At 41.9% G+C, this 11,848-nt stretch overlaps 1 protein-coding gene across 1 annotated transcript in view; it reads left to right on the top strand.

Moving 5' to 3' along the window:
* The window catches only part of ANK3 (ankyrin 3), a gene marked incomplete at both ends in the record, with an annotated part of 351,101 nt that overhangs the window by 210,568 nt on the left and 128,685 nt on the right, over window positions 1-11,848 (top strand). The window contains 4 exons of the mRNA XM_080694807.1: window positions 613-711; window positions 8,620-8,718; window positions 8,807-8,905; window positions 9,356-9,451. Coding sequence (XP_080550933.1) covers window positions 613-711; window positions 8,620-8,718; window positions 8,807-8,905; window positions 9,356-9,451 — 393 coding nt within the window. The remainder of the gene's footprint in view (window positions 1-612; window positions 712-8,619; window positions 8,719-8,806; window positions 8,906-9,355; window positions 9,452-11,848) is intronic.

Raw genomic sequence — 11,848 nt, 5'->3', positions numbered from 1 at the left:
GTCTCAGCAACTTAGTGAGGCCGTCAGAAACTTAGTTTTAAAATAATCTATAATTTTGGAAATGAACACTGAAGTATGAAGGGAAATGCTACCACAAAGAAATGAACAAGAAATGAGCTGGCCGTGGTGGTGCACGCTTCTAATCTCAGTACTCGGGAGGCTGAGACAGGAGGAGTGCGGGTTTGCAGCCAGCCTCAGCTACTTAGTGAGGTTCTCTGAAACTTAGTGAGACTGTGTTATCAAGTAAAGATTATTTTGTAGCTCAGAAGTAGAATGTCCCTGGATTTAATCCTCAATATCACAAAGAAAAGAAAAGAAAAGGAAGGAAGGAGAAAAAGGAGGGAGGATGCAGCAAATGTAGGAAAATCTTGATTATCGCCAGGTCTATGAGTACATAAAGTTTACTCCATTCCCTCCACCTTTAGGGCTGCTTGAAATCCAGCATGAAGCCAATAGTGTTGCCGCAGAGGTCTGCGAACTTACTCTCTAGATCTTTTTGGACATAGAAATCCTAGGCGTCCTCTCCTAGGATTCACAAACCGTGTCTCCAGCATGGCCATACGTGCCACGTTCCCTCCTGTGAGCTGACTGTGTGCACCATCTTTTTTATAGAGTGGCCTCACCCCGCTCCATCTGGCTGCCCAAGAAGACAGAGTGAATGTGGCCGAAGTCCTCGTGAACCAAGGGGCAAACGTGGATGCCCAGACAAAGGTATGTGCTACCTCTTTTCCCATAAGGGAAGACTCTGTCCAAACTGCATGCCATTTAGGGACTAGTGTGGCAGCAACTGCAGTTGTACAGGAGAGAAAAAAAGTGCCTTCACTTGTATTTGTTACGCATACTATTTCAAATGTCCATTTGTGCAAAGGACGCCAAAGTCTTGAGTTTTCGTCGTATCTCAGATGCTTTTGTCTTGAAGGTCTGAGAACTCAGGTTCATAGTCACAGGTCCCTGTATGAACACCAGAAAGCCTTGTTAACAAGCATCTGTCCTGCCTGGGCAGAATCTAAGAGCTTGTACTGTCTTAGGTTCTGTGACTAACTAAACAAATATAGACAAATAGAAAAACTTGTAATTTAACTTCGTTCAGCATGACTTATGTAAAAGAAAAAATTAAGGCTTATTCAGTTGAAATTCACCTACCAGATTCCTCAAGGGCTGAAAGGTTAGATGTGTGCTTTCTAGTATGCTTGTGGGTTCTCTCTTTGACAAAATGACTCTTGGAGAAAGAAAAAAAATAGCCAGGTGCAATGGCACATGCCTCTAATCCCAGTATTTGGGAGGCTGAGACAGAAGGACAGCAGGTTCAAGATCAGTCTCAGCAACTTAGCAAGACTCTATTAAAAAAAAAAAAAGGCTGGGGGTGTGGCTAGGCAGAGGTAGAATATCCCTGGGTTCAATACAGGAAGACAAGAGGGGAGGGAGGGAGGGAGGAACAGGGAGAGTGGAGGAGAGGAGTAACCACATAATGCCTTAATTCAGGCACAATAAGAAAATGGATGTTTTATGTGATTATCAAAGATAAGATTTTGGATTAATCTCATTTCTCTGAACATTTTCTTTACTTGATTAACTTTGTTACCTCTTCATATTAGATTTGTTTTATCTACTCTAAAATATAACTCTTTTTTCTTAACATGTGTCATGTTTCACACAAGAGGAATGCCATTAAATATTCTAAATAAAAATATTTTGTATATAATAAAGATGGGTTCTGAGTTATAAAGACATATTGAAGATGTTGGTAAAACAAAGGTATCACCAAGAATGAGTCAGCTAGTATTGCAGAGAGGATCTGGGTTCGGTGGCTCATGCCTATAATCCCAGTACTGAGGAGGCTGAGACAGAAGGACCACAGGTTCAAGACCAGCTTCAACAACTCAGTGAGACTTTTAGCAACCATATGAGACACTGCTTCAAAAAACATTTTTTTAAGAAGGGCTGGGGGTGTAGCTTTGAGGTAGAAGGCTGCTGGATTCACAGGAAGGAAAGAAACCCCAGCACTGCAAAGATAACAAAGGAAAATAAAGTCAGACTGAAATTAGCTTGTTTTCTTTATTTTGCCTGAATACTTTCATCAAAAAAGAATTCTCTACTTTGGAAGTTCATAACTTTAGGGTAGACCTAATTATGTATTCACTCTGTAGTGTTTTGTTCACACACACACACACACACACACACACACACACACACACACACACACACTTAAATATTTCATTAGGTTACCTCTGCATTTACAGATGTAAAAACTAGAAGGCAAGGATTAGGTCAAGTTTCTCAATATTTTTATGCCCCAACACATCCAAGACATGCACCCAGATTTAATCTGGAGGCATGTGATGACTCTCAAGGCCAGGTTGGGGGAGGGTGAAAGAGTCCTGCACCTTTTTACCTTTTTTTTTTTCTGTCTGCAAACTGTCTGCCAGAGTTTCCTCCTAACCAGCCCAACTGGGGCCAGTCAGTCAGTAACCATCTTCATTCCCAATGTAATAATCTGAAGCATGCAGCTTTTCCTGCCCTTTACAACTCACCTCACTTGAGAAAGCCTATTTCTTGGTATTTTACAAGAGCTTTGCCTTTCCTTTTTTTTTTTTTTTTCCAGCCAAGATCACAGCCACCAAAAGGAAGTGAGACTGATTACCCCATAATTAGGGCGGGACAGAGGTGCAAAGAGAGAGGGGGGTGCTGGCACTGGTGCCTAATTTTGTGAATAAGGAGTTTCTTCTATCCCATGAGCTTTCAAGTCTCACTGGTAAAGATGATTCCAAGTAGCCCTTTAATTCATAGGTTTAAATTTCTAAAATATTACTAATAATGAAAATACCAGGAGCTCTCCCCCCCACCCCACCTTCGAGGAAAAGACCAGAAGGTCCTGGCCCCAGCTTTTGCGGCTGTCCCAGTGGTGAGCTGGCCTCTCACACCCCCTCCTCCCTTGGCCTGGAGGTAGAAAATCCCCTGGGTTTCACCCCCAGTACCACCAGTAAATAAATAAATAATAAATAAATAATTTAAAAAGGGCTGGAAGGTAGCATGGAGATAGAATGCCCCTGGGTTCAATCCCCAGTACTATGAGAGAGAGAGAGAGAGAGAGAGAGAGAGAGAGAGAGAGAGAGAGAGAGAGAGAGAGAGAGAGAGAGAGGGAAGGAAGAATACAAGGAAAGAACTGAGTATTTTTTTATTGGTGCATTGTAATCATACATTTAGAACTGTGTTTCCTAAGTTAGGTATGGAGAGGAGAACTGTTTAATTGGTTTAGTAACACAGGAACATGAGGGTAAACATTTTTGTTATATCCTAAGACACTGCAAGAAAATTACGATCTCAGGGGGGCTTAATGCAGTTCAGTTTTTCACTTTGTTTGCACTGGAAAGCCACTAACGGTTTTATATAAAGAGCGATATTATCAGCAATCTGGCTTACAAAGGTCCTGGGAAACAGCAAAGCGTAAGCTGATAAAAGAACTTGGCGCCGGGCATCAGACTGTGGCTGAGGTCTGGTGCAGTGGAGAAGGCCTGAGTTAAGTGGCAAATGAATATTGACCAACAGGAGAGAAATGTAAGAAGCCTTCAGACATACAAAGAGCAGAACTTGAAGACCAGGGGACGGAGAACTGAGTGAAAGCGGGAAACTTGGGACCTACACAGCTGGAGGTCACCTGTACATCCTGTCAGTCACAGGATGAGGAGCCAGTTGGGGGAAGAGGCGTAAGAGCTCTTTACTGGACATGCCGAACAGTAAATTACTTGGGGCCATCCGGGTAGAAAGAGCTAATAAATAACTAAAATACTGACATAAGACATAGGAAGGAGGGCAAGGACTGTAGACCCAGACTCAAGGTCACTACATACATGTATTACTTGGAGTCATGAGTGCAGATGTGGTCTTTGAAACAGTGCAGCGCAAACCAAAGACAAGACTCTGGTGGCCAACAGCCCTTTAAAGTGGGTGGAGGAGGAGGAAGAGAGCCTTCCTCAATGTCGGAGGGAAACCAGGAAAGATGTGACATGACTTGTGTTAAGAGACACTGTCAAGGAGAGCGTTCAGGTGAGAGAGGCGCACATCAGTGCCCAGACTGGCATCCAAGGGGCGGGAAGCTGTTTGAGAGGGTCAGTACAGAGGGTGGCCTGTGGGCGAGACGGGAAAGACAGTGATCGAAGAGGATTTTTTTTTTCTTCAAGAAGTTTAGACTGAGGAAGATAGAGACCTAGGAAAGAGAAGTATTTGAAAGGAATATGCTTTGTTTCCAGGTTTGGGAATATGCAAATATACCCATAAACCAAGAGGAAGGTGCCAGAATAAAGAATAAAAGAAGGGCAGCATTATTTGGATTATCAGAGGGAATGGGCTGAGTTAGTGATGACAATTTGCTATTTTTTTTCTTACCATTATGAAAATATTCTCTTATGATCTTTGATTCTTCCAGTACCTCAAGGTGTCCCCCCATCCCAGTTTATTTTATGCTGATCTTAGAAGTCAGTAATGAAGGGGGAAGGGAATGGGAGAAAAATTGTTAGGTAAGCTGAGAATTTCAACCACATTTCTTTCTGGAGATGAAGTGCTGAGAGTTTATTTTTAAGTTTTTTTTTTAAATAAGTTACTTTTTATTACTATGGACTTATCCAGTTACACTGCAATAAACTTAAGAAAAATTATTCATAAGACATTTCACAGTCTTCTGTGAATCTTCACCTGCTGTATTATCAAGTAATATATCTGGCGCATGCAGATAATCCCAGGACTGGGACGATTGCCGTCCAGTACTTCAAAGGCTAAGACAGGAGGATTGCAGGTTCACAGCCAGCCTCCAGAACTTAGGAAGGCCCTCAGCAACTTAGTGAGACCCTGTTTCAAAATAAAAAATAAATTATGGCTGGGGGTGTAGCTCAGAGATAGAATGTCCCTGGTTTCAATCAGTCCCCAATACTGCAAAAAAAGTATGTGTATATATATGTATAATATATATATTATATATATTCACATGTAATATATGCATACACACACACACACACACACACACACACACACACACTTCTTCAGCGCTATAGATAAAATCCAAGGTCTTGTGCATGCTAGGCAAGCACCCTACCACTGAGTCCTCAAGTAACATTTACTGTAATATGTGACAATTGAAAAAAATATTCCTTAAAACAATATCAATGGCCGGGCATGGTGGTGCACGCTTGTAATTGTAGCATTCAGGAGGCGGAGACCGGAGGATCGTGGTTCACGGCCAGCCTCAGCTACTTAGCGAAGCCCTCCACAACTTAGTGAGACTCTATTTCAAAAGAAAGAATAAAAATAGGGCAGTGGGTGTATCTCAGAGGTTGAATGCTCCTGTGTCCCATCCCCAGACCTAAATAAATAAATAAATAAATAAATAAATAAAATTTAATTAATTAAAAATAAAAAGACTAAAAATTAGGGCTGGGAGTGTACCTTAGAGTTACAATGCCCCTAGGTTCCATCCCTGGTGTAACATGTGCAGGCAATCAGTGCCTGCTATTTTACCCGAATAGTAGCTGTAGCTGTGGGTGTGTGGAAGCCTGTGCTAAGCCGTCCAAGACTGATTCCTAGAGGGCTGCCTATTGGGGAGATGAGGGAGGAGTGTAGAGTTCCTACTCCCTCTCTCTTAAGGCATGCTTGAGAGAGAGCTACCTAACTCTAGAAAGTAAGATGTTGTGACAAGGTGCCATGGAGCTAAAATACCAGCTAGTATGTTCCATCTGAGCTCAGTTCCTTTCCCCACACAAATACAACTGCCCCGTTCAGCATAGGGGGCACAGTCATTCTTCTGGACCTCTTCCAGTTTCCTTTTGTTCCTCCTTTCATTAATTTATTTACCAAGACTTAAAGTCTTGTGTGTGTGTGTACGGGTGCTGATGGCAGGTACTGGAGATTGAACCCAGAGACATTCTATCTCCGAACTACACCTCTATCCTTTATTTATTTATTTATTTATTTATTTATTTATTTATTTATTTGGTTCTGGGGATTGAACCTTGGGGCATTCTACTTCTGATCTACACTCCCACCCAATTTTATTTATTTACTTTTTAAATTTTGAAACGGTCTCACTAAGTTGTGGAGGGCCTCAGTAAGTTGCTAAGGCTGACCATAAACTTGCTATTCTCTTGTATCAGCCTCCCAAGTCCTGGGTTTACAAGCATGTGCCACCATCTTTGGCCCTATTTTATTTTTCATTTTGAAACAGGGTCTTGCTAAGTGAATGGAGAGCCTCACTAAATTGCTGAGGCTGTCCTTAAACCTGCAATCCTCCTGTTTCAACCTCCCAAGGCCTGGGATTACAGGTGTGTACCACCCACGCTTGGCTGATTTAAAATCTTTCTCGAGCATCATGATATGCTACAAGGTCACTTCTTTTACTAAATTCCATTTTACAGTACATACTCCAACACAAAGAGTGGCACCAAGAAAAAGTCACAGAGCTGGCTTCCCAGCTTGGACCCTGGCCCAGAGCATCCTTGTTCTTGGCCATCCAGCTCCTTCCTTACCTTTTACTCAGTAAACGGATGAGAACATCCACAACTTAGAATCAACAGGAAAACAGGACAGAAAGTTATTAGCAACTCTGGGATGTATTTTGCTAGGTGCTGTAGAGCCCTACTCAGAATTGCCTAAAGACTATATATCAGCATGTATGCTGTCTTACGTGAGGCCAAGAAGGTGAAACTGCCCAATTAGCTATGCAGTGGGTTTCAAAGGGTATTTTGTGTTCAAGAAAGAATAGTCAGTGTTTCCATAGTGTATTATTGCTGGTTGGAAAGAATTTCTCAAATCACCTCTCTCTCGGCATACTTGTACAAGGTGCCATTTTAAACGGGAACTCTCTGACACCATCTTCCCAATTAATGGAGAAGCTCAAATCAATCCCTCTAATGCAAGTTGAATCTTTGTGGTTGCACACATGTATTTTTAATAAAGTATATTAGTGCTTGTGGAGACACAAGAAGACTAAATGCTCTGGAGCACAGTGGATAAATGAAAGGATAGTGGGGGGGGGGGTCAAAGACTAATTGGGGGCGAGGGGAACAGGGAAGACCAGAAGCAGGTAAATCCAAATAGTCTAGTTTAATGGTAGGGTTTTACAAAGATATAGGAAGTTATATGGATAAATGCAAAGTATATATTCAAATATTTAAGCCGATTCAGTCTCTCAACAAATCTAATACATTTAGCACAGCAGCCATTAGAAACTGTTGCATTATTACTTAGGCAAATTGACTAAAAATGTGAAGAGCTATTTAATACTTATATGACTTTCATATTGTCTACATTGTTTTGAACTCTTTACTACATTGTTTACTACTGAGGTTGGGAATAAAGTTACTTCAGTCAGTTAAACTAATTGTACTAAGTACTGACTGGACAAACTGCTTTCAAGCCTCCCATACTAAGCAGCATCCTGATCTCTTGATGCCAAGAAAGAAGAATCCTGTAGAATCGGCCAGCAGATCCGGCTCCCCAGAAAGGATTATCCTCCATCATGCCTGAAGTGGCTTTAGGGTTAGAAGCTGAGTCTGCTCAGCATGGGTACAGTTGTGGAATGGGGTCTGATCAGAACCAGGTCTCAAGCAGCACATCCCTGGGAAGCTGTCCTCACTTTACCATTGGCTGTGGTCCAAGCCTCCCCTTTTCAAATTAAAAGGGACCCCTTGCTGAGGCCACCATGAAGGCATGTGAGTACCAGCACACAGGAGACTCGGACCTTGCAAACTGGACCTTCCCCTTCAACGCCTGCTGAGAAATGTCACAGTTAAAAGTTAGGTGACCCGGGGCTGCTTCTATTGTCATAAACAGCCTCAACAGGGACCCTGAGATGGTGTAGGTGACTGTCACCATCTTGAAAAGAACCCAGAATCGCCTTATTTTTTCAAAACAGTTATCTAGATTTTATGCATACACATGTACACTTTCAGAGAGAAAGAGAAAAAGAATGAGCTTATCCCCCCTCACCCCCACCAGGGTCAGTGGGTACTGATCTGAGAAAGGACCTATCCCTTCATCTAAACTGGTGGTTTTCAAGCCCCGAGACTCCTGTGAGGAGGGCAGGCAGTCTTCCCTGGGGAGATCTGCCTACATCTAGTTCTCATGTCCCCAGCTCTCATGTCCCCAGCCCCGGGAACCATGCCAGTCTCCTCCCATGTAGTGTTTCTGTGCCTCTCCCTATCTCTAACATGCATCTGAACATCATCTGCCTCACATTATCATTCAGCCATTTGGATTTTATACATCTAGAGAGTAGAGTATTTAATAAATGCTGGTCCAGTGTGCCCAGAAAACACTCTTCTGATCCTTGACACATGCCACCAAATTATCCTATCTAGGCTAAGGATTGCTCCATCTTCCTGTCTTGAACGGTTATTATAAGAATAAAATGAGTGGATACAAGTGAGAACACAAACTATTTTTATGTGGAATGGTATTGTTATTTATAACCAAGACTAGTTCTGAGAATGATCAAGTGTACTTTTTTTTTAGAGGTAAAACATTTTTTTCTAGCTCAGGAAAAAATGTTAAATAATAATTTTACTTCTATTTAGGGTAGCTCTTACTCAAAGTATACTTATGATGTTTCCTTTTTTGAAAATATAATTACAGATGGGATACACGCCGCTACATGTGGGCTGCCACTATGGAAACATCAAGATCGTTAATTTCTTGCTTCAGCATTCTGCAAAAGTTAATGCCAAAACAAAGGTAAGCGCCTTCCTCCTTTCTTCCCACCGAAATAACTGGTTTTGTATCCAAGGGAGTAAGAGTGATTTCTTTTGTCTTCCTTCTGCAGAATGGGTATACGCCTTTACATCAGGCAGCTCAACAGGGACATACCCATATAATCAACGTCTTGCTTCAGAACCACGCCTCCCCCAATGAACTCACTGTGGTAAGCTGCCAGGGCGGGGAAGAGGGAGGAGAGTGTGGGTCTGGTCCCTGAGGTCTTCTCACAGTTTTCATTCTATACCCATGTTCCTACTTTATTCTTATTAACAGGCATAACTAGAGCATTCAGTGGAATGAGGGAGGAAGAATAGCCACTGTGAGCTATTCAAAGAGATGTAATTACCATTTCACTTTAAAACTGTTCATTGCCATCTAGTAAGAAAGAAAACTGTGTCCATTTCATTGATTGCTTACTTAGAACATCCAGAAGCCTCTTGGATTCTACATATAGCTGCCCAGATTTTGATGCATGAACAGAAACAGTTCAGTTGGGTTTGTGCAAAGCACATCTCTAAGTGGGATAGGTCTGATGAGACACTTGCCACACATTGTATACAGGTAAAATGTGCACATGAGGGTTTGTTAATTCTTTTCCATGTTTTTCCACTGCCAGAATGGAAATACTGCCCTGGCCATTGCCCGGCGCCTTGGCTACATTTCAGTGGTCGACACCTTGAAGGTTGTGACGGAAGAGACGGTGACCACAACTGTAAGTAATGGCTGCGGACCCTTGTTACCCAAGAGCCAGTTCTCGGCCTGCAGCTCTGCTGGGCTTTCCTAAAATGAGTCTTCTTCCTGCCATTCAAAGACTAAGTGCCATGTCTCAAAACGTCATCACCTCAGCGTCGGCAGTCAGCAGTTCTTGTTTTGATATGAACAGAACTTTGAAATGCTAAAAATACCATTGTGGAAGTTGTATAGTGAGCCGTGGGTATAGCTCAGTAGTAGAGTGTGTACCTTCCATGCACAAAGCCCTGAATTCTACCTCAAAAGTCACATAAATAAATATAAATAACTATAAAGTGAAAGTGTTTAGTTCTATAGTTATATACATGTTTTTAGTGTTTGTGTGCGTGTGTGTGTGTGTGTGTGTGTGTGTGTGTGTGTGTGTGTGTGTGCATGCATGTGTGTGTATTGCTGGGGATTGAACCTAGAAGCACTCTATCTCCCAGCTACACCCCCAGCCCTATTTTATTTATTATTTGGAAATAGGGTCTTGCTCACTTGCTGAGAGTCTTGCTAAATTGCTGAGGCTGGTTTCAAACCTGCAATCCTCTGATCTTAGGCTTCTGAATCCTGGGATTACTGAAGTGCACTGCTACACCTAGCTAAGCAGTTTTTAGATAGAAAGTGTTTTCATGAAATGATGGTGAATGTAGATTTAAAAAAAAAAAATCTTTCTATTGCTCCTTGGCATTTTGGCTAAGATAAAGTATAAAATATTCTTCTCTTAAAATGTTTTAATGCACAGATGATACATGGATAGATCATTATTATTGTGAGAGTATTGTATCTTTTTTTAAATTACAGAGAGAATCAAAGTTGGTTTTGATCACCATTCTCACTCCTCTTTGTCCACCTATTGGAGTTATCATGGAAAAGTCACCACCTGCTGAGGCTGGCTTCAAACCTGCATCTCTCCCGTCTCAGCCTCCCAAGTGCTGGGATTACAAGTGTGCGCCAACACAAACCCAGCTAAAGTTTCTTTTCTTTTCTTTTTCTTTCTTTTATTTTTTTGTGGGTCTGGGGGTGAAACCCAGGGGCATTCAACCTCCGAGCTATACCCCTGCCCTATTTTTTATTCTTTATTTTGAAACCAGGTCTCACTGAGTTGCAGAGGGCTCACTAAGTAGCTGAGGCTGTCCGCGAACCACGATCCTCAGGTCTCAGCCTCCCGAATGCTGGGATTATAAGCATGCGCCACCACACCCGGCTTAAAGTTTATTTTCAAAGTGCTCAATTTCCATATTACCTGTTAGAAGAGGCACCAAATATTGCTTTATTTCAACACAGTAACTGAGGACAGAGTATAAATTATATTTACCAAGAATTATCCCCCCAAAACAATGAATTTGCCTTTTCTATTTCTAACAACCTGACTTTTTTTTTTTCCATTTTTTAACTTAAATGTGTATCTTCCCTTGTACCTCTAGTTTTTGATATGCTCAGAATTTAAATGGTGGCTGTGGAGTGTGTGTGTGTGTGTGTGTGTGTGTGTGTGTGTGTGTGTGTGTTTTATTGGGAATTTCACCCACAGGCATCCTGCCTCTGAGATATACCCTCATCCCTAATTTCTTTCTCTCTCTCTGTGTGTGTGTGTGTGTGTGTGTGTGTGTGTGTGTGTGTGTGTGTATGTGTGTTACTGGGAATGAAACCCAAGGGCTTTCTACCTCCGATACCTCCCTAGCCCTATATTTTATTTTTATTTTTTTGAAACAGGGTCTCACTGAGTTGCAAAGGGCCTCACTAAGTAGCTGAGGCTGGCCGTGAACTGTTTCTTCCTGTCTCGGCCTCTCAAATTCTGCGATTACAAGCATGCACCACCACACCAGTCTGTTTTTCATTTTGAAACAGGGTCTCAGTAATCTCAGGGCCCTTCAGAGGACCTCATTTAGTTGCTGAGACTGACTGCAATCCAGCAATCCTCATGTCTCAGGCTCCCAAGTACTGGGATCATAAATGTGTTTCACCATGGCTGGCAAAGAGTAGCTTGTATTGAAACGAAAATCATTAACATTTTCTGCTAGTATGGCTGAGGGTGCCACTGCAATGGACATGATCTAGACAGATACAAGGTTATCAAAGAGCAAATCAAAGACTTAGTAAGGCCTTTGTTCTGTAACATTCTACTCTTTAAACTTTTTTGAGGTTAAAATGCCTTGCAAATTCATTTCCCTTAAAATATGTTTTCAGGCACATACTTGCACAAAACTATATAATTTGTGTAATTTTTTTTTTTTTTTTTTTTTTTTTTTTTTTTTTTTGCGGTACCAGGGATGGAACCCAGGGGCACTGTGACTCTGAGCTACATCCCCAGCCCTATTTTTTAGTCTTTTGAAACAGGCCTCACTGAGTTGCAAAGGGCCTCGCTAAGTAGCTGAGGCTG

Source organism: Muscardinus avellanarius (assembly GCF_963383645.1).
Source record: "Muscardinus avellanarius genome assembly, chromosome: 4".
Lineage (NCBI taxonomy): Eukaryota > Metazoa > Chordata > Mammalia > Rodentia > Gliridae > Muscardinus > Muscardinus avellanarius.
The sequence above is the reverse complement of the archived record's forward strand: the minus strand, read 5'-3'. Positions and strand labels throughout refer to the sequence as shown.